This window comes from Bicyclus anynana, chromosome 17, assembly GCF_947172395.1.
Source record: "Bicyclus anynana chromosome 17, ilBicAnyn1.1, whole genome shotgun sequence".
Lineage (NCBI taxonomy): Eukaryota > Metazoa > Arthropoda > Insecta > Lepidoptera > Nymphalidae > Bicyclus > Bicyclus anynana.
Window position 1 is genome coordinate 588338 of NC_069099.1, and position 24364 is coordinate 612701.

The 24364-nt window shown below is 35.3% G+C and overlaps 1 protein-coding gene across 1 annotated transcript in view; it reads left to right on the forward strand.

The window, feature by feature from the left end:
• Positions 1–24364, forward strand: part of LOC112046119 (titin) — a 162098-nt gene that overhangs the window by 78246 nt on the left and 59488 nt on the right. The window contains exon 2 of the mRNA XM_052886633.1: positions 19196–19294. Within this exon, the coding sequence (XP_052742593.1) occupies positions 19196–19294 (99 nt within the window). The remainder of the gene's footprint in view (positions 1–19195; positions 19295–24364) is intronic.

The window sequence follows — 24364 nt, forward strand, 5'->3', positions numbered from 1 at the left end:
AACAAAAAGACAGACAATTGGCCATCATAGAATAAATCTTAAACTAGAAATACTTGGGTCCAAAATCCAATTCAATTTAGAACCTGCGTTATAAATTTGAGATTATCTTATTATGATTGTTGTTTTAATAATAAGAATGTTTAGAGGAAATTTGATCAACTTTCAAAGTAATAGAAATACAAATCATGATTATTAAAAAAGAGTAAGTGTGGAGTTTCTGGCTTAGTAACATCTGCATTCTGATTAATTAAAATCAGTTTTAATAATCAGACACTGAAAATAAGTTATGTATTCTTCAAAATGTTTGTAAAGATTAAAATCAAAAATCTATTCAACCCTTAAACAACAGCAACGCAATATCAATATATCATCATGAACGGATATCCATATGATATCGAAACCGCAACCCTCTGTCAACAGTCTATCACTCACTATCAACCTGCGTCTGATTGATGACGTCACCATTTATCACGCCAGATTTCATTTCCATCACGTACTAAAATCCACTAAATTCCTTTAGAAGTTTCTAACTGGCGTTTCAAGGGCTGGCTTACAAGTTTTAACGATCAGATAATGGTTGACATTAGGCTGACATTTCGACACAAATCTTACTTCTGTGGTTCACGAGTAGCTTGTTTTATTGTTGAAGGGATATCTAGAATCTTAATAGCTTTAACTTTGATCGTAATATTGTTAACTTCATGAGTTAATTAGTGATTGTTATTGTAATTAATATATATTTAGCATTAGCTCGTAATAATACTGCCTACTTTTTTTACTTTGTCCGTAATTTTTTTACAGCTGAAAAGTATTAATTGATTATGAAACACGGCTAAAACTCACGTGATATTACGTCGGAGTATGCCCGACTAGTTTCGAACGTGATTCAGTTCAGTTTGGATCGTGCCGCGATGCAAGAACCAGCTCATGACTAAGGGCCCCGTATAGGTTCGAAACTAGTCGGGCATACTCCGACGTAATATCACGTGAGTTTTAGCCGTGTTTCATAATCAATTAATATGAATAACACTCACGATAGTTTAAATTCTAAAATAGCTGAAAAGTAATTAATAATATTGTTACTTTTAATGATTAAGAGATGTGGCTCTAAAACTAAAGTCTGTATTTTATGCAAAAATAACACATAATACTGAGACCACTATTTCATAAACCTTTTTTAGAATACTAAAAACAGTTTTTAAATTTACGCTAATCTCAAAAAAATACGCTCGCATTGCATGCATTATTCACAGACAGGTTAAGCTAAGCTGGGATCAAACTAGCCAGCTTTGTTTTACTATTAATAGACCCTAATTCTCAATGTTATATAAAAAAAATTGCCATAAATACTGACTGACTCCAACATATTGTCGATACCAGGATCCAAGTAAATCTTGCTAATATATATTTTACATACTTTCATCATTTGTCCCCACGAAACAAGGCAAGCGACATGAGATACATTATCTGACCGTGCCCTTCAAGTGTCCTGGGAACATTGATTGAAGAGGGACGGATCTAAAATTCTAATGTAGCCATCTGTATTCATAAAACCTTATACTAGATCTGACGACCGTTGAGAGCTCTTAGCTAATCAAATTATACCGGTTTAATTGCGAAGTAGGGTTCCTTTAATTTATTTAATTCAAATTACTCCACTTTCTTTAAGAGTTTTCTGTTTTGCAAATGTAGAATGACTTTTAACTTATGGCCACCTTTATCATTTAAACAATTTTCATTATTTTAGAATTTAAACTATCGTGAGTGTTATTCATATTAATTGATTATGAAACACGGCTAAAACTCACGTGATATTACGTCGGAGTATGCCCGACTAGTTTCGAACCCATACGGGGCCCTTAGTCATGAGCTGGTTCTTGCATCGCGGCACGATCCAAACTGTACACCCCGTATGGGTTCGAAACTAGTCGGGCATACTCCGACGTAATATCACGTGAGTTTTAGCCGTGTTTCATAATCAATTAATTTTCATTATTGTTCTTCAGTACAAAGGTATACCGATATGTTCTTAATAATCTTTTCATCTCGTTTGGCTGTAACTCAGAGTATATTTTGGGACAACACACTACTTGCTAAATCTCGTATATTGTCTTTTTTCTTAAATAGTATTTACAGTTACAAAAAAAAAAAGATTGTTACAAGTTTTAATGAGCTTTAACGATTTAACTTGTCAGACCGTAACAGGATGGATAAAACACGTGCTGAATTTCAACACAATCAAACGTTTGAGCTATAAATTAGCATGTAAGTAATAAAAATAATTGTACATTAGAATTACAAATAGGTTTCATTGATGAAATAGGTATTACACAAGAAGTATTCAAAAAATGAAAATCTTTATAACATAATTACTGCATTGTGCATCAAAAAAATATAAATTCGGTAATACTGCTTTAGTAAAACTCAGTGTTGCAGTTACATTTGTACAATATTGTAGGGTTCTTTCATCAAGAGTAAGGTATATTCATTGGTTTTACAGGAAGCATTAAATTATTAAATTATTAATTAAATCGTGTGCGCGGTGGATTTACAAGACGGAGGTCCTGGGTTCGATCCCCGGCTGGGCCGATTAAGGTTTTCTTAATTGGTCCAGGTTTGGCTGGTGGGAGGCTTCGGCTGTGGCTAGTTACCACCCTACCGACAAAGACGTACCGCCAAGCGATTTAGCGTTCCGGTACGATGTCGTGTAGAAGCCGATAGGGGTGTGGATTTTCATCCTCCTCCTAACAAGTTAGCCCGCTTCCATCTTAGATTGCATCATCACATACCATCAGGTGAGATTGTAATCAAGGGCTAAATTGTAAAGAATAAAAAAAAATTAAAATTGTTTTTTTTATTGTTTCATTAAATATTTAGATTCCCTTGAAGAAAAAACAGCCTGCCTAACTTAATACATAAATAATTTACGTAGGCATGTTGTGTTAGTTAAAAGGGGTAGCGGTGAACAAATTGTTTTACACGCCTGCGGTCCAGTTCGCGCACAAAATAATTAAGTTAAGGGCACATAATGCGAGTGTGGTTTGGGACACAGATTACAAAGTCTGTAAGCTTTTATGTCGCTACACGGGTCATGTAAAGTTAACATGTACCTAAGTAATATAGGTACAAGAGTTGTCACACCGAAAAGGATGTAGCTAAAGATAAAACTAAAAGGGAAACAGCTTTTTGGTATTGACTGATGAAACTAAACTGACGAAAAACCTCTTTGATTTCTATATAGATTTACTAAGTACTAGTCCACCTCATGGACGTTACACTGTACTAACTTAGGTACATACGCCAGATTTATTAATAAAAACGCGATCTTAATGTAACAAGAAGCAAATGTATATAATATTAAAATGGATAAAGTACGCTTGTAAACTTTCAATGTATGTGACATCTTCTTTTCCTTAAACATCAAATTGATCAGTACTTTTTCTTTTATGAAATCCTTCTTTACATTTTATCTGAAAATTATTTCTTTTTAAATTTATTTTTTAACATTTGATGACATTTTTGATGACGATGTTTTTATTTAAGTTAATAATCAAATAAACCAAATTTTTGCACAAACCTCCCTCTTACAAAATAATTCAAAAGCTCAAACCCACGAATAAGCGCTGCTCTAATGCGAATTATCGATATACCTTCCACATGAAAAGGCCCATAAAAGTCGACTCACTGATAGACACTTTCAATATTCATCATCGTAATACAACGCGGTTCATCAATCAATTACACAGACATCGTTCGAATTTCATATTTTGAGGTAAAAATGAATTATGGCGGCGTGAGTTTTACGAACAGAGATGAATTGCCTCGCGGAGATTTACGGCGAAAATGTATTACTACAATGAAATTTTTACCTGAGCTTGTAAATAACGTTGAATGTCCAAAAACAATTATATATATATATATATATATATATATATATATATATATATATATATATTATAGTTATTTCTTCGTTTGCGTCAGCTTCCTATGGAAACAACATAATTGAAAGTTGATAATATTTTCAGATTGGTTAATATGACATAAAGTACAAAAAGCGTTAAGATACGCGTTATGTAATTTAGGTACACGATCTTAATCGTGCATATCTAGTGAAGAAGTGTGAAGAGTGTGTGAAGAAGTGTAAAGGCTTATTTGGTTCAAAGAAGCCTTGCCATCCAGAAGGATAGTAGCGCCAGCATATTGGGTACCTTGCCCATGGGCAATTAGATGGCGTGTAATTCTTATAACAAAAAATGTTTTTAAATTTAGTATTTTCAAAGTCTTAGTTTTAATAATTTTAATTGAATTAATTTTAGTCTATTTTAGTCTTACTTTTATAACCAGGATTCTCTAATTCTAACAAACAGGCATCTTAATCCACCTATTCATAACACATCTATGATGTCACTGTATATTAGTGTCTGTCAGGGGGATAGAATATCAAATCTTCAGGTGTAAGTTCTTTGACGTAGTATCACCCTACGTCAAGTGTATTAAAACTTTGTCAATTTAAAACTTTTCCGGCATATCTTGGCGAAAGTTACCTTCCGTACCTGGCATACCCTGGCTGTAATGTGCCCAATTTTAATTAAAAACTTCTATTCACTTGAACGTTCCTCTAATTGGTTCCCTAGCGCTTTCCTGACCTAGAATTCGCAAAAGCGTTGCCTTTTTCAACGCTTTTGTCCATAAAGAAGGCAAATTAGGATGATCGTGAACTAATGGGAGGTACGTTCCTTTGAACTGAATAGTTCTTTCTTTGTGAATTTTACTAATGAGATTTATTTAACTATCTTCTACTTTTGGCTTGATAAAAACCTGTTACTGAACGGGTGACGGAAACAGTTATTGTCGGAGTAGATCTCTGTGATCGCTTCATAAATTACAAGATCCATGAAGAACAATGGACATTCGGGCCTCAAAATGTTGGTAAGAAAGCTCTAACACTTAAAGGACGGAGAGAGTTATATGTTTACAGTAATCTGTGATTCGATATGATCAGAAATGAAAAGATCCGATGGACATTGGAGTCCATTGGCGCTGGAATGTCATCCCTTAAGAGCGCAGAGATGATCGATTGACTATGTGGATCGAGGACACCATCTGGGTCGAGTGGTAATATGTCCATCTGTTGGGATTATTATGATTATGATTTATCATTTACTAGCGGACGATCGCGACTACGTCTGCGTGGAATTCAGTTTTTCACAAATCCTGCGGGAACCATGGTTTTTCGTCGTCATCAACCCATATTCGGCTCACTGCTGAGCTCGAGTCTCCTCTCAGAATGAGAGGGATTAGGCCTTAGTCCACCACGCTGGCCCAATGCGGATCGGCAGACTTCACACACGCAGAGAATTAAGAGAATTGTCTGGTATGCAGGTTTCCTCACGATGTTTTCCTTCACCGATTGAGACACGTGATATTTAATTTCTTAAAATGCACACAACTAAAAAATTAGAGGTGCATGCCCCGGACCGGATTCGAACCTACACCCTCCAGAATCGGAGGCAGAGGTCATATCCACTGGGCTATCACGGCTCTCTCCCGGAGTGAAATGCCTATGCTATCACGGCTATCACGGCTCTCACGGCTCTCTCCCGGAGTGAAATGCCTATGCGTTAATCCAGAGTAAAATCTATTTCCTTTTTAAATTTCAGCCAAATCGCTTCAGTAGTAGCAGCGTTAAAGAGTAACAAACATCAAAACACAAGTACAAACATACAAAATTTCGCATTTATACTATTAGTAGGATTTATATGTTTTTGACATTTATATATTTATATGACATTTGAGTGCCCAAGCAACCGGCGGCCAGGGCTCCAGATGGAGGACCTCCCCACAATACGCGCCGTCTCAAGAATCACTGCCTTCTGTATCCGACTCTTGATCCAATATGTAAGTGAAAGCTTCAGGTGTTGGTCGAAGCTTTCCGCTATAAGACCATTGACTGAAGCAACTATCGGAACCATAATAGTTGATTATGATTATGATATGTCGATCACATCCTTCATCATCATCATCATATCAGTCGATTTACGTCCACTGCAGGACATAGGCCTTTTGTAGGGACTTCCAAACCTCACGATACTGAGCCGTCTGCATCCAGCGAATACCTGCGACTTGCTCAATGTCATCAGTCCACCTGGTGGGGGGTCGACCAACACTGCGCTTTCTAGTAGCCATTCCAGCACTTTGGGACTACAACGTCCATCGGCTCTTCAAACTATGTGTCCGTCCATTGCCACTTCAGCTTCGCGACTCAGCGGGCGATGGAACGAGCGATGCTAGGATAGGATAGAATAAATTCATAAATATTTAGTAAACTAGACTTAATAAATATGGTTCAACACGTAATTTAAACGTATGCATTGCCAGGCCAGCTTAGGTCTCAACGGTGCCTCAAGGTCTCAAAGCACTAGAGCAAACAGATCGGACATCGTTTCAAATTACAGTTTTAATCAAAAACTTGCTTCGAGCGAGTCCCGACGGCACTCGCGCCATCGAGTTGGTATTGCGAAGCTCTTTGATATTGCAGGAGTTGAGAGTTACTATCTAGCGAGATATTACGTGCTCTTTGATAGTCGAGACCCTATTAATGTTAGATTATTACTTTTTTAATAACTTAGGATAAGTCTTTTGCGATCATTTTTTAATTGCTGTCCCTTTAGATATAGATTTGATAGGTAGGTATATTATAAGTGGCTTAGAGAGGTCTTTTCTTGGACCAATTAAATACTTTTGCCGTATTCAGTATTGTACATAATATTTAGAAAAAGTTTGAACAATATATTCATATCGAATCGGTTTTTTTTTGATAACTTTTTCTTTTACTTCGTCCTTAATGAGAAAAGCTCTTTTACCCGCGAACCGTATGTATTTTTTTTTGTATACTGTACCTAGAGCTATTTATTCAAGCGTCGTACAAAAAGACAAGGATTTATAATTCAATGTGTGTTAGATACTAGTTGTGACCCGAAGTTTCCATCAAGTAGATCCCGTTTCTGTGGCAATATCGGGATAATATTAGTATATGTACTTTCTCAGTCTTTTATCTATTTCTATTCAAAATTTCATCCAAATCCTTTCAGAGGTTTAGAACTGACTGAGTAACAAACATCCACCAAAATTCCGCATTTAAAAATACAAGTCAATCAGGAGATTTGTGGTTAATTAAATAAAATAAGTTATTCACAGCTAGCAATGCGCAAATTCCACCATTTCTAGGTCACACTGCACTACCAAATGAATGGAAAAGTTGGCAGCAAATATTTAACTGAAAGCCTATAAATATTTCAGTTAGCAACAGTTATGAGGTGGGAAGGCGTGTGAAGGCGCGGCTTCTGACAATCGATATTGAGTTAACTTTTCATTCAACTACAATAATTTAGTCTTGGACTATCATAGTCTAACCTAATAATTGAAAACTGTATTGTTGGTCTCGTATAGCCCAGTGGATATGACCTCTGCCTCCGATTCCGGAGGGTGTGGGTTCGAATCCGGTCCGGGGAATGCACCTCCAACTTTTCAGTTGTGTGCATTTTAAGAAATTAAATATCACGTGCTTCAAACGGTAAAGGAAAAACGACGTGAGTAAACCTGCATACCAGAGATTTTTCTTAATACACTGCGTGTGTGAAGTCTGCCAAGCCGCATTGGACCAGCGTGGCAGACTATTGGCCTAACACCTCTCATTCTGAGAGGACACTCGAGCTCAGCAGTGAGGTTAGATCTAGCGACTTTGAATCTTGCATCTTGCGATCGTAGGTTCCAAAAAAAATATTCCAGGCAACCTAAAGAAGAAACTAATAATAAAAATTATAAAGATATAGGATTAGGGTGTACACACAATGTTATACGAGTAATAGAAAGAAAGAAAGAAAGAAAGAAAGAATAGTTTATTCAGAATACACATCAAACAAAGGAAAGAGAGAAAAAAAAAACAAAAATGAAAATACATTGCAACTTGCATGATGTGATCCTAAAAGGGTCTCCACTCAGCCTATACTTATTTACTTAATAATAATACCTATATAATTAATAATACCTATTTTCATGACTGAAAACATTATAAAGCACAAAAAAAATCAAGCAAAGTGAATTTTAAATGGATTATTATGATTGGATTGCAGTTCTATGAAAACCATTTGTGGTATTAAAGCGTCGTTCAAACGGCAATATTTTCCAAGTGCTTTTATTTGGTTGAAGTTATACCTAAAGTATATACCTACTCGTATACGAAGCCGCGTTTAATTTTTGCAATAAATGCTCTAGGGTTTTGAAGCTAAATATGGTTCGATTAATGGGGGTTTGAAGCGAATTATGGATACCATACCAGTCCATTAGATTTTACGCAATAAGATTTTACGGTACTTGTTAGTTAATTTAACTGGATTTGTTATTAACTAGCGGACGAACGCGACTTCGTCCACGTGAAATCCAGTTTTTCAAAAATCCCGCTGGAACCATGAATTTTTTCGGGATAAAAAGTAGCTTATAAGACTCAACAACTGCCTCTATCTTTTAGTGACAGTCCTATTAAAATCGGTTCCGTCGTTCCAAAGGTTAGCACGGACATACAGAAAAGTATAAACAGACAGACAAAAATTAAAAAAAACTCGTGTGTGTTTATTATTGTGTAAGTAACTAAAAGCCTTTGAGAGCGTCCAGTTCATTTAAAATCACAGACACTTTAATTTTATTTATATGTATTGAAACTGAAAACGGATAAACAATACACCTGAATGTGACCAACAAGTCATTAGAACATCGCAGGTTAAATAAACAAGAGTCACAAAATGGCGGACACAAATACTGTGTGGCGAAAGGGCAAACATCGTGCTGTGATTAAATTTGCACAATCGACATAAATTACAGCTTTAGCTTTTCATTTAAATATTCATAAAGGCTTTAAGTTCGCTTTGAATTTTGCCTGTTTAAGTTTTCACGCCAAAGGGTTTGACAGACCATATTAACTACTAGCCAACACCACCCTGGTTTCACCCACGTAGTTCCAGTTCCCTTGAAAATACTATGCTACTAATATCTAAACGCGAAAGTTTGTATGAATGTTTCTTTGTTTTTAATGCCGCAACTACTGAACCGATTTGGCTGAAATTTGGAATGGAAATAGATTTTACTCTAGGTTAACAAAGGCAACCTTTCATCTAGGGTTCCCGAGGGACTTTTGAAAACTAAATTTCATGCGGACGAAGTCGCGGGCGTCCGCTAGTATTGACATAAAATATTGACGTTTACAAAAAAAGAGATTACTCCTTAGCACAACAAACTCTTTCAAATATAAGTTTATGTAGATATTTGTTACCTATCTTGTGGAAATAGTTCGAAGAGCCGATGGACGTTGGGGTCCCAAGGTGCTGGAATGGCGACCCCGCACTAGTAAGCGCAGTGTTGGCTGAGCCCCCACCAGGTGGACTGACGACATCAAGCGGGTCGCAGGGATTCGCTGGATGCAGGTGGCTCAGTATCGTGATGTTTGGAAGTCCCTACAAAAGGCCTGCAGTGGACGTCAATCGGTTGATATGATGATGATGATGATTGTGGAAATAAATAAATTTCATTACAGCGTGGTGAGTCGTTTATATTAGGAAGACGGGAATCAGTCGCTTACTTCAGCTCGAAGTTATAATATTGTAGCCTTTTCAAAACTAGGTCAAGGTTACATGAATGAGTAAATCTACGAACATCCGCAAAATCGTAAAATAAAACCCATTTCAAATCACTTTTCTATCCTTTGTATCCAGCGAACAACTGTTTATCGCACTATTGAGCCTTTAGTGCAAGAGCCGGTGAAACTTTTCCTTTAAGTGTTTTGACACTCTCAGGCCAAGAGAGTTTGGTAAAGTGTAATTTGGGACACTGTCAGGACAACAAAGTTGTTACAAGAGTATAAAGTTGGGTAAATTGGATTACAATGGAGTTGTGATCTCGCGAAGGAGTATTTTAGGGTGATTTAGAAGATTAACATTAATTTGTTTTATTTCTAGACCGTTAGAGAAGCGATTCAGTGAAATCTTTAAGTTTGATGATATTGGATTAGGGAGAAAAGTTTTTTAGGTTAATGGATTTATTTGATCAACAAGGATACTATAATTATTATTTTTTATTTTTAGACCGCAAGAAAGAACAATTCAGTCTAATCTCTTAAGAAAGAAACAATTCAGTCTAATCTCTTAGTTTGAAATTGGATTAGCGGAAAAGTTTATAGGTGGAATAATTTGTTTGACTAACAAATTATATAATTAATTTGTTTTATTTTTAGACAGTAAGAGAGAAGCAACTCGAAAGATTCTCAAGTTTGTTATTGGATTAGGGAAAACTGTTGTAGGCTGATTGATTTGTTCATCTAACATTTTGAAGCAACATGAGTATGTACTTATAAGAAACCAGCACTTGACTAGCCTATTGTGGAAGGTGCTTCTAGGCTCACCTAGGATCTAATACCTTGTCTAATATCTATTAGCCATTGGCGTTTTATTTTTGAGAAAGGGAGAAAACGTTTTACGGTGTCGTGGTGACTTCTCGTGTGTTTTTCATATTATGATACCCTTTGTTAAATTCAGTACTAGCGGAAGCCGCGCGTGGAATTTAGTTTTTCACAAATTCCTCAGAAACCATTAATTTTTCCGGAATAATCATGAAATATATCTCAATACCAAATTTCTGCTAATTCGGTTCAGTAGTCGAGGCGTGAAAGAGTAACAAACATTTATATCATCAAAATCATCAATTTTCGCAAATCTCGGGAAACCGATTTTTGGATGGATGGACCGGTGATTTTTTTCGGGACAAAAAATAACCTATGTGTTAATCCAGAGTAAAACCTATTTCCGTTCAAAATTTGAGCCAAATCGCTTCAGTAGTAGCGGCGTTAAAGAGTAACAAACATCCAAACAAACATCCAAACATCCATACAAACTTTCGTGTTTATAATAGTAGTAGGATATTTGAAAAAGTGTAGGCGAATTTCAGGATATTCGTTGAGTACATAAAGAGTAAAAGCGTGATAAACAAGCAACTAACATTCGCATTTATAATATTAAGGACACCGTAGTAGAAAGTCTTTTCAAAAAGTTATTTTGATATATTTTTATCATAGATAAAATTCACTTGCTCTTTGTCTATTTTATCTCTTATTCGAGCTTTGAGTGAGAACCAGTAACTATAGTTTAGTGCAATCGGATAAACACATTCAGAGAGGTTTATCTTTATTTACTTTTGCGAAGGCTTTTAACGATGCCGTAGAAACCTCGCCGTGGTAGTTAGTTTTACTATTTTTTGACATGAAAAGTTTTTTCCAACAACATTCTATTAGCAGTATCTAATCATATAATAAAATAACTTGTTTGTATTGTATTTATTTGTTTGTTGAACACACTAATATCTTAACCTGAATGGGCATTCAGGTTTTAAAAATTATTTTCGCATGGGAATCCAAACTACAAAACATATTTAAAAAAAACAATTATTTGTAGGTATTGTATAAATAATACCAACTTGTCAATTTGTTTGTTTAAGCATCACTGATTTAATTTAATTGTAAAACAGATAAAAAAATCTTTTAGTTAAAAAGACAAGACCGAATCAAAAGTGGAAAAGATTATTAAAACTGGCAACATGGCATACTTCGTCCTATTTTATTGCCTTCAGTTGACACACCGCTCTGAATTATGCAAATCCCCACGGGATCCATTTTCAAAATGATTTCTGCGAGTGTTGCCGGCATTAAAATTGAAATGTGAGACGCTGACATCTGAATACGTCAGCTTAAAGTTGAGCTCAAAATATCACAAGGCACGCGCGTTTCACATTTTTACTGGCTTTTATTTCGTTTGTGAAGTCCCTACTAGCCCCAGATTTTCTATTTATTGTTATACTCTTATTCGATTTTGTTATACTTAGAGTTTTAAAAAAGTAAGAAAATAAAGATATGAGACTAATATCTTAGCATTCCATGGATTCACCGTGCTGGTGCCGGGTCCATCACGTGGCAGAGAGAAAATCTACGAGTAGAGTCCTGTACTTGTGACCAAAAGACGTAGAGTTAAGGAATTCCTTGATAATCAATTCCCTTTCTCCGCTCGTGATGTTCTCTCTGCCTAGTCAAATTTTAAAGATAGAGCCGCTTTGGATACCCGTTCTAATATAGAACTTTATGCAGTTTTATAAGAGAGGGCAAGGTCTTTAAGCGATTAACAATTAATTTAATTAATCATTTTTAACGTAATTAATAAATTTATTACTCATTTAGGTAAAAGAAATTAATCTTCTCCTGCGCTTCAAAGGGTTTACCGTCCAATTTGTTTTCCATTATTTAAACAACTTCGAACGGCAGCCATTTTGTTTCAAAACTTTTCTGGCAACACTGGACATGATGTATTAAAGTTGGGCTTGAAACTTTCTAGAATACAATTAGGCTAATTAAGCCGAGGCCCGTTTATAGCGACGGTAAATTATAATTTAATTAGGCTAATACCTTCGGCTAATTCTCTATTAATTAAAAATATGAAGACTAAAAATAGGTTGTTTAATTATGGCGCGACACAAGACGGCAGATATTGTGACTCAGGTAACATGATATTGAAGAAATACTGTCTACTACTCATGGTACTAGTATAATCATCATAATATTATATAAATGCGAAAAGTTATTCATCACGATATCTCAACAACCGCTTGACGTATAAAGATGAAATTTAGCAGGGAGGTAGTATAGTTAGTATAGGTATCCGCTAAGAACTGATTTTGCGATAGGGCTGGATTAAAGAGGTCTAAGAGCGGACGAAGTCGCGGGCGTCCGCTAGTTTAATAATAAAGCTGTACGCTTAAATGGATATCAACTGTTGAGTTTATTTACTTAAATTTAGGGTCTTCTCCGCAGAACCTGTTGCTTTCGTGTTGTTAACTAAGTGTACTTAAAATAAAAGAAATTTGATTTGATTTATATAATAGAGTTGCGTCGTTTAGTCTTGAAAGGGGATCGTCTATTTTTCATACATTAATGGGCCCAAATTTAATGTTTGAACCGTTACAATGTCCCAATTAGTATCATTTATAAATAATAATATAATATCAAAATATGGGCGATTATCTACATTATAAAATGCACCATTTAAATTTTTCACAAATCCCGCGGGAACCATGGATATGTCTGGGATGAAAAGTAGCCTTTGTATTAATCCAGAGTAAAATCTATTTCCATTCCAAATTTCAAACAAATCGCTTCAGTAGTCGCAGCGTAAAACAGGAACAAACATACACACTTTCACACTTACACAAGCTTTCGCCTTTATAATATTAGTGTGATTAAAAAAAGAATTTCCCGTCATTTTTTTTCTGTAACATACATTAATGGGGCCAAAATGGTTAGTCTCCTTTCTACCTCCCTAAACTATCGGTTTACTTAAATTTTGTTTTTTCAGTAAGCCTTGATGTCAGCTATCATCCCGTTATTCGTTCTATTCACAGGACACCCTATACAGCGTCGACCCGAAGTAAATTTTAAAATGGAGCGAGATCCAATTACGGCGCCTCTCCTATTTGCTCCTAATAATATGCAGATACCTATACCAAATTATGAGTGTAAAGTAAGAATGGAACGCGAAGATCTGGCCCATACTCTGGGGTGACCAATTAAAAACAGACGCGGTACCGTAGAGAGTTGACTAGGATTATCATTTAGGCGCTCTCTAGGATTTGGCGCCTGGAGCGACAGCTCCGTTCGCCGTATGGACGGCCCTGACCCTATATATATTTGCGTTAAATAACCAAAGAAACAAGGTTTAGCAATATCTCTTAATTAATTTATCTTGCCCGACATAGATGGATTACGGTAGCGAAGTTTTGCTAAATCCTTCATAACTTTTATATAATTTGAAGATTGGGTTGCGTGTCCACCGATAATGGTTTCACTCCATTAGACGACCATTTCGCGTGTGCCAAACATAATAATAGATAAATTGAAGTTATGTTGAAGTTATTATTTTCTTTGCAACACTGTTATGAACAAATTAAGTGTGCAAATATACATAGTAATTACTTTTTTTGTGGCTGAAGCTTAAACGTGGACTATTTTTAATTCAAGCCATTATTATTTCACGGATATAACCATTTATTTGATTAACTGTTGTTTTTTTAAATTAGAATTTAGAATTACAGCCGTGATAGCCCAGTAGAGCCGTGATAGCCCAGTGGATATGACCTTTTCCTCCGATGCCGGAGGGTGTGGGTGTACACCTCCAACTTTTCAGTTGTGTGCATTTTAAGAAGTCACATATCACGTGTCTCAAACGGTGAAGGAATGAAGCCGAATATGAGTTGATAATGATGAAGTAAATCAATATTTGCAGTCTAACAGTGACTCCTACCCTACTCTTGTAAAGTCAAGTCAAAATTCAAATATTTCAATTAGACTAAATTTACAAGCACTTTTGAGACGTTAGAATTAGAATAGTTTTTATAACCTCCTCTATCTCCTAAACTACAGTTAAAATAAAATCGGTTTAACTATTACAGAGATTAACCCGGACAAACGGACGGACAGACATTTTTTTAAGTTAGTGTTTTAGTACCTGTTTAAATAAGTATCACAAGAAAAATGGGAGCCAAATTCAATATCACAAATATGTGTCGTTATCGATTTTGCCAAGAAAAGAAATTATTTCTAAGTGGGTGCCAAATCCTATATAAAATAGAACTTAGAATACATTATAGCTCAAAATTTGACTTGGCTAATTTTTGCATAAAATTATCTATATTATTAATTTATAATTAATTATTGTTGGCCGACGCCCCACCAGGTGGACTGACGACATCAAGCGAGTCGCAGGGATTCGCTGGATGCAGGCGGCTCAGTATCGTGATGTTTGGAAGTCCCTACAAAAGGCCTATGTCCTGCAGTGGACGTCCATCGGCTGATATGATGATGATGATGAATGATTTATAACGTTTATAAATGACTAGAAGAAACATGAGAGAAAACAGTTAGATATTTTGAAATCATGGACAGATACTTTAATTTTATTTACATTATATAGATATATTGATTCCAAATAAATAAATACGCCAGGCCACAAACAAATTAATATTTTTTGTTCGCGGTAGTTGTGGTTACTCCTACCATGGGACATGCATCAATTTCGTTCGACCTAATTGGCCGAAAAAAACTTGCTTCGACGTCAATATTTATAGACGGCCGTATTAGTTGACAAAGGGCGTTGACCCTTGACCTGACCAGGTCAGGGGTCACATGTGCCTTTTAACATGTGACCTCTTTCCGCGCGCGTGGATATAGATTAAAGCGTAATGAACAACTTGTAAAAGAAAAATATGGAAATTAAGCGAGATTTTACGTAAAAAGAAACTATGGAGGAGGTAATGTTTTTCGAGCATATAAATAGTGTGTGTGGTGAGATAACTTGGTTTAACTTGTAAATAATAATAAAAAAAAATGTGGTGAGATTGCAACAAGGACTTACTTGTAAAGAATAAAAAAGTTGTTTACTTATGTTTATCCATTTCTTTGGCACGGTCTACAGCCTAAGGGTCGGATTTTAATATTATGAGCCGTCATTGAGTTCGTCAGAATTTTGTATGTCAGCTTTACAAATAAAAAAATCAGTATGAAATTCACAAATCTAGAATCTGAAAGACGTAACTAGATACATTAGTGTTATACCTATTACCTAATAAGTTGTACCCGAGAGGTCCTAATAATATTTACTCATTTCTTTTAACTACTCAGTTAAACACGCAATTTGTACGAAAAATACTTAAAATAATGTTTATTACAGGAAATGACGTAAAGCGTTATGCAAATGGCCGCCGTAGTGGCGTTCGTGATACTTTTTGTTTGTGTTGTTAATAAATTCCAACAGTTTTTCGTAGTAAATAATTCGATTATACATAATCCGACTCATGCATTCTGTCTGTTACTCGACTACGGTAGGAGGGTTATGATTTGTATCGTTAATGTATGTGTTCAGTGTATTTTCATTTATTCGCTCATTACCCTAGTTAATATTAAACTTTTCATAATTTAAGGAATGAGGTATCGTTAGAAGTGTCATGATTGTTCGTCTATGAATGAGCAAATTTTCCATATTGTCGTGTTCAAATTAATTAAAAAAGTATGCATTTTTTTCCTTTCATGTTACAAAAGATATTGGCAGTAATTTACGCTTGATGGTAAGTGAAGATACAGCCTACGGTGAAATACGCCTAGAAGAAGCCCATTTACAATTGACTTGAAGATATCCATATTGACAGAGACAAGAAAAACGGAAGCTGGAAAGGAATTCCACATATTTGCATCTTTCAAGATGAAGGAGATCATTCACGCTCCATACATTTTTGGGCTCTTTTTGCCGGTCTTAGTGCCGGTCAACAAAAAAAAATAGCACGACTCGTTAGAATTAGCCATTTGGAGCAATAGCTAGGTATAAAAGTTGTCAGGTGGCTCTGAACCGAGTTACACAGGTTCGACGATTCGTTATTTCCATATATTTTGTCAATTTTCAAAAGTGCTTGCTAAGAAAAAAAACCGATACGTATCGCTAGAACTGCCCATTTGGAGCAATAGTTAGTATGGCATAAATAATAAAATAAACTGGCCTTTGAGCAAAGTGATGGGTAAACTCCAAAACTCTCTTAAAACCCCCCACATTTAAATAATACCACAATGATTATACATAGAACGTTTTACTTTGAAAACCAATAATTTTCAATTTATCACAGTAACATAACACAGCTATATTTCTGCTTAGAAACCATTTTATTTTTCTTTTATTACTGAGCTTTAAATGTTAATTATTACAATAATGTTCAAGCGAAAGAGAAATACTCGGCAAACAATAGTCACAATCACATAGCCAATGATTAAACGCCCGCTCCGGGGCGCTCTCATTTACCCGGACCAATTGTCTACATGTAGGTCATGGATTTAGAATTATTATAATTATTTTCATTTTTTTAATATCATAAATCAATAGGGATGATGACAGTTTTTTAATTTGTATATAAATTAAGAGTATACTAATAGCAAAGCAAATTTGTAAAAGTAACAGGGTATCTGCGATCATTACTTTCGGAGCTACAGGGATTTAAAGGGTCAGATTTGCGGCGCTGCCGCGGATCCCTGCAAAACGCTCCATACAAAATGGCACGATTTAGTGACGTCGTTGGCTCGCTGATCGTTAGGTTTGTATGGGCGCAAAATTACTAATATCTTTGTTATTTGTGCGTTTATGTTTATAGTTCATTTATTGAAAAATGTCACATTTAATGTAAGGAAGCTAAAACTGTATGAATTTTCATCTAATTACGATAAAAAAAATTTAATAGGTTTTGAAAATTTATAATCTTATTTATTTTACAAATATCCAGACAATCTTTACTTTTTATGTATAAATTAGTTAACATTGACCTTATTTACCCGAATGTATCATAAAAATCAATATATTCAAACCTAGTCATCATCTCCATTATAAACTAAAATAAAATTATATTGAAGTTTACAAGCAAGCTACGTAATATATTCTTTAGATTTCTTTGACTAAATTTTTGTTTTTACATAAAATTGTCATTTTCTTCGAAACTAAAATTCCGCATTTTTTAACAACGCAAGCTCCTAGGTATCTTTACGTTTTTCATACTACCGTTTCATTTTAGTTTAGAATTTAGAAAATATTTATTAATATCAAAGAATGTTTTAATAAGTTGTTACCTACCTAAAGGCTTAAAACAGCGTTAGTTATTATCAACACGAGGTGCCATCCCCATATAATCTTTTGGCGGTCAGTACGCGAATAGATTTCCTCTCCTCCAAAATGCGTTTCAGTCGCTTTCCACAACTCGCAAGGGAATCATTATTTTTTGTTTAATTATATAAAGGCCACTCATCACCAAATATTGAAAACCACTTGACGTACAAAGTTGAAATTTAGCAGGGAGGTAGTTTATGACCCTCACACATGAGGAATACGACTCACGGAGGGAGTTTATAGTTCGTAGACGACCACTAAGAACAGATTTTGCGAGAAAGCTGGATAAAGGAAGGCTAAGGGCGGACGAAACCTCGCGCGGTCTCTTGTCGAATATAACGGACAAAATAAAAGCCAATTCATTCGCTATCCCCAAATTATTGAGGAGAAAATAACTTATTCCATAATTTTCCGCCCGATGTCTTATAAATAGAACAGTAGGCCGCTAACGTACGTATAATACATATGTGTGGTATGAGGCAACTCTCCGGGGATGCCTTCGGAAGTAAGGTAGGAAATTACGGCCGGAACGGACCCTCTATATGTGCGGTATACAGCTAAATGTACTTTTAATGACACAATCGTAATATTGTGGGGTTAACTGCTTCACTTGCCTAATTAGTTTGCTCGGTCTGGGAAAGAAATCGGGATTTTTTTCGCTTAACTCTCGCAGGAGTTATTTCTTACAATAGTTGCTTGAAAAAACAGGTATACCTGACCGATATAACCAATTCTATTGACTTTACTTAATGAGACTACAGCGACAACTATGCGAAATCTGATCACTAATGGGCATTTCTATGTACGGGATTCACAGTTTTTGTGTTTGGAAGTGCTCACAAAAGACCTATGTCCAAGCAGGTCATGTCAAGGACGTCTATCGACTTTTTTTTTTATAAGCAAGCGCTTAGCTGCAATCACACCTGATGGTAAGCGATGATGCAGCCTATTGTGGAACGCGCTTGCCTAGAAGATGCCTATTCACTCTTGACTAGAAGATACCCATGTTGTAGATGGTGGGGAAAACGGAAGCTGGAAGAGCATTCCACGTCTTTGAAGTGCGTATAAGAAAAGAGGAACTAAACCGCTTAGTGCGCTTCCGAAGAATATCAACGACGAAACAGTGTAGATCTCTGCGATGCCTAGCAGTTCTGAGGTAGAACGGCGAAGGTGGCACAAGATCGAACAGTTCCTGAGCGCACTCCTTGAAATATATCTTGTAGAACACTGACAGGCAATCTTTCGGCGATGCTCTATACTTTGAAGTTTCGAGTTATGGCCTCAATGAGCCTATAGCACGTATATCCACTGAATATAAAGTCCCACAAGTGGGAGCAGTACTCCATACACGACCGAACATGAGCTGATCGATATAATGATGATGACATGTATAACATTCGTGTGTGTTGTTGCAGGGCTGCTGTCATGGGACTCCGGCGAGCACCAGGTCGACCTGGAGAAGGAGCTAGCCACCCTCTCGGCTCAGGCACCCGAGGGGGAGGAAGCCAGATATGGTACGTACATAGTTTGATTTTTTAATGTTCCGTACTTCTTTACGCCTTCATGCCCCGCTTCTGAAAATCAGAAACTAAGTTGAAAATCAAAAAAAAATATATTAACGACTTTAGTGCTAATACAATAAAAATGCACTAAAATCTATATCTAATATATAAAGCTGAAGAGTTTGTTTATTTGAACGCGCTAATCGCAGGAACTACTGGTCCGATTAAAAAAAAATCTTTTAGTGTTAGATAGCTCATTTATCGAGGAAGGCTATAGGCTATATTTTATCCACGTATTCATAACAATAAGGAACAGGAACCACGCGGGTGCAACCGCGCAGCGTCTTCTAGTAACTTATAATTAAGTATCGTCCATAGTCCGTTCCTATAAATTAAAGATGATCCTCTTTTAACCGATTAAAAAAATCTTCTGTGTTATATGTGGATAGTATGATAAATTAATCTTCTTTAAATTTAAAATAAAACTAAATCAAATCTTTTTCATCCCATATCAAGATGTAACTACAATAGCCCACTACTGCTTCGTTAGACAAAAAAGCGCGAATCTATTTATCCCAAACCTTTTTTTACTCGTCTATCATCGTTTACACTCACATAAAGGTCAGGTACCTCCATAAATAAAGAGTCCTGTATCCCTGGAATTATTTATAAGGCGAGGAGCCATTTTTGCGGGAAATACGAGCGAAAAATTCCCGGGACCAAGTGTCAGAAACGGGAATAAAATATGTTTAACCTAATTCTGTACGCTGTCAGGGGCCAGAATGTTTTAATATCTCAAGCGAATAATTTTGTTTTCTAATATATTTTTGGGGAACATAATTATCATCATGAAAAATTAGATATTTTGTCGAAAATATTCCAGTGCTCTTTTTTCAGCGAAATAATTTGTTAACTGTAAAGTTAAAATATGCCTCGTTGATCCAGTGGCTAGCTTATGTGGCTTTAATCACGAGGTTCTGGGTTCGAATCCTGGATCAGAAGAAAAATTAATATACTTAATATTTAAAGAAATGTGTGTGTGATAATCGTACAGATCAAACATTACCCTAAGCCCGCCAACCGTGATAGGAGCAGCGTGGTGAGTCGAAAACCCATATGCCCTCCCATATGAAACGCAAGGCTTGGGCCTGATAAAACTCATCCAAACAAAAATTCTTCTATTTGGAAAACATAATGATTGTATAAAAAATTGTGCAGGCGAAGCTTCACACATGGCAGAACTTAAACTTCTAATCCATCTTTTAAACCCATCATTAAATAATCGATGTAATAAAGCCTCACCTAGCGTGAAAAGCGAAAATAACCTGTGTCTTAGAGCGAGTCTAAATAAAACAATACATCCTACGTAAAAGCTTTATAAGCGAAGAAAAAAAAATAAACCGCTGCAAATTGCCTATAACATCGCTATATTGCGGCTATAACACTCGCTAAACAGAGCACCTGTATAAAGGTTATCGTAAAAAGTAATGACCTATGATATAATCATACGGTATTGTTCAAAGCCAAGCTATCGCTGAAGGATTTAGAGTTAGCTAAGGTTCGTATAAGTCAATATAATAAATGTTGGGGGTATATTTTGCTCTTGGTTTTTTGTGATAACAAAAAAATACCTGGTTAAGTTTGTTCTTAATTTCTTTGCATCTTTTGACGTGATTCTTGTTCTTCATTTGCGCTTTTGACGTAAATCAGTCTCTGAAGTAATTATCTATATACTTTAGGCGGCAATTCAGAAAGTAAAGTAGAGACCTTGATGACAGCTTCTAGTTTCTTTTTGTAGTGACAAAGAAAGGGGTAGTTCAAGATTTCAACACCATATATAAGAGACAGCGGTATAAATGTACGGGAGAGCAATTAGGAGTATATTCATATAGGTTACCAAGATGGCTACTTGCTTTCACACCGACACGAACATTGACACCGAGAGCAAGTTTTGCTGCATTAATATTATTATCAAACTACCCACTAGTTACGGAAAAATAACGAACAGACAATATGTAAACTATGAAAGTCCGAACACCATACCGTTCAAAATTTGTACCACTGCCAGCTCATTTTGAATTCTGAAACTTACCCAGAATATATTGAAACGGATTGTCATCCTCCTCCTAACATGTTAGTCCGCTTCCATCTTAGATTGCATCCTTATTTTTAGATAAAATGTATCAAAAGTGTTACATTACGTCACATTAATTGAGGTGTGTAAAGTATCGCTTTACATACGGTTTACTTTAAAAAAAATTAAGGAAAATAAAACACAAACTCTGTAAATAAAGATTTTCCCAAGTTACATGGCTTTTTCTGGACCCCTAACTTTTTACATTTAGGATTATTGTGAATACTACCGTTGAAGGTTTAGAAAGAAATTTATTAAGCTCAATAAATTATGAGGCATTTAAACAGATCGTTATAGCGCTTTAGATAACAGTTGGGCCCTAAATCAGTAAACAAGACGAACAACGCAATATCCTGGCGGCATTCCAGCGCCTAACGACCTCTGGCTTTATCGGCGCTTCTGCCTCAATGAGTTCCCTCGAATTCAGTATTTCGTGGAGCTTTTGGTACAAAGCGCTAAATGTGCTGTGGCGTGATCAAATGACGAGCTTTCCAAATATTGAAAATGGTTTTCATTATCAATAGTGCGAGCTAAATTTAAACACGCTGAAATAAAGATTAATAGTGCAGAAATTGGGAAAAACTTCTTTGTAATGAGAGAACAACTTCTAGGTCAAGAAGGGAAGGGGGAAAGAAAATCACTATGCTAGGAAATATGATAAAATTTGTAGCCCAGTTGATGCAAAGGAAAAAACTATCGCCCACGAGTATAGCCTTAGACAATTTCATAATCAACTTACTCATTATCTTTAAATTATGAAAATCTGTACGATAAAGAAATTTTAAGTAATTTTGTTTGGTAACGCTGTAGATTTTTCCTTTACAATAAATAAATACAATGTACTTCTCTGTGACCGGCAACTAAGAATGGCGGTGCCACGATAAAACTTACGGAGCACCACCAATTTGCACCACCTTCGAACCGATCATTAGATAAAACATAAATGTCTTGTTTTATTTATCTTATTTAACTTTTGAAGTACATTTTTGTGTTTCTGGCAGTATAGTAATTAACTTGCAAACGAATGAAAATTGGCTTATAATTAATTTCCCTAAATAAAACACCTTTACAATTAAACTAGAAGAAAAGAAGATAAAAACGAGGCGCGATTTTTCACGAGTCCGTATAAATTACCAACAACAATACAAAAGGAAAATGACTAAAATTTTCCACCCCCGAGCGGTACAATAGAGTATGACGTATGGAAGCGCGCACTAAATTCGAGACACATTTTGCGAAAATATTTTTGAAAAATATTATTTAGTTTTAGTTTACATCTTTTTTAAACTCGAATAGCAAACATTTCAATATTGTTTACGGCTTTAATGGGTTTTTGCAGCCTTGGAATTTATTTTTCTTGAAAAATATTTAGGATACTTAAATTTAGGATGAAGTTCAAGTTAACCACACATTTTAGAAAATATATCCAATTTGAAAACATTTCATCTGCTTGTTTTCACGTCTGTCTGTCTGAAGGCGATAAAGTCAAAACTTTTGCTACATTTTTATTAGCTTTTCATTGATTGCTGATTTTCAGTGATTTATGATAAATGATTCATTAAGTTTTTATGTTAAGCTGGTCAAAAATTAGGTCAACTTTTGTGGCACACATTAAATAAAGTAGGTACAATGTTATTAATAAGCTAATCGAACAAAATTAGACAATTTTTCTACATTTTCCATATTTTCGAAAAACTTAAGGGTAAAAACGTTTTTATCTGGGATACGTAGAACATGTTTTACACCTGATTACTACCAAGTTAATTTTTCGTGAGTAGCTTCATCTCGATGAGACAATTAACTTTTTTATGTGAGATAATTCTCGATTGTGGTAGGTAACAGAGATAGCAGATATAAAATATGTTGATTTGATGATTCTGAAAAAGCTTAATTCTAATTATTAACCTCTTGTAATTAAATTTAAAAATTCAAAATTCTGTAATTAAGTGCAAAAAACATCCTAAAACTCTCGCAGAGGTGACAATGCGGCGAAGTATTTCTCCCGCGCGAGGCATTTTCGCGAAAACATTTCCCGAGTAATTTTCACAACGGGCGCCTCTGAAAATGATTTTCAGCACAAAACAGCTGAAGCGGAGGTAAAAAAATGAACCGCGTGATAAAACTCGAACGAAACGGAACGACAGAGCTAGTTTAAAATTTACTTTTTTAGATTCCCCTTAACGTGAAAATTTGTGACTCTTTCTGTTTAATTTTTGTTATTCCAACTCTCTGAACAAAGATTTTCTATACATGTTGATTAAATATAACATTGTTATTATCTTGATTTCAAATCATTTAGTTGATTTTTTTGCTTAGTTTTTTAGCTATTTGAGCTCGTACCACCGTCACTACCATCGACCGACAAAACTTATTCGATCGAGAACTCTGTCTGAAAGTCTATGTTTTTTTTTATTTATTTACAATAATATAACAATACACACATTAAGCGTTAAAAAAACAAATAAAACATATGAAAGAATTCTGATGTGTTAACAATAGGCGCACATAACATTTAGTTTTAGTGTATATGTCAACACTTAACTAATTATATGTCAAATTTACAGGAAAGATTAAACGCCAAAGTTAACTAATACCTAATTTAAAATTAAAAAAATAGTATGCAATTTTAAAACAACAGCATAATTAATAAAAAAAAATTTGTGTTTTGTCATGTTTTCTGATACTTTTAATCTTGCATTTTTAAGACTAGAATGAACACTTTCTAGGCAAGCGTGTTCCACCTTATGTCACATTATTTATGGTACGTGAACCCCTTCCGAACCGGTGGTAGAGTTTTTACAAATAGTCAACCTCGACGTTTCAAAAGTGCTTGTAAACTAAGTCTATTTAAAATAAATGAATTTAATTTTTTTTTCAACACACCAACAACATTTATTACTTGTAGTATCCAACATTATTTAATGTAACACAATTGGTAGAGATAAGAA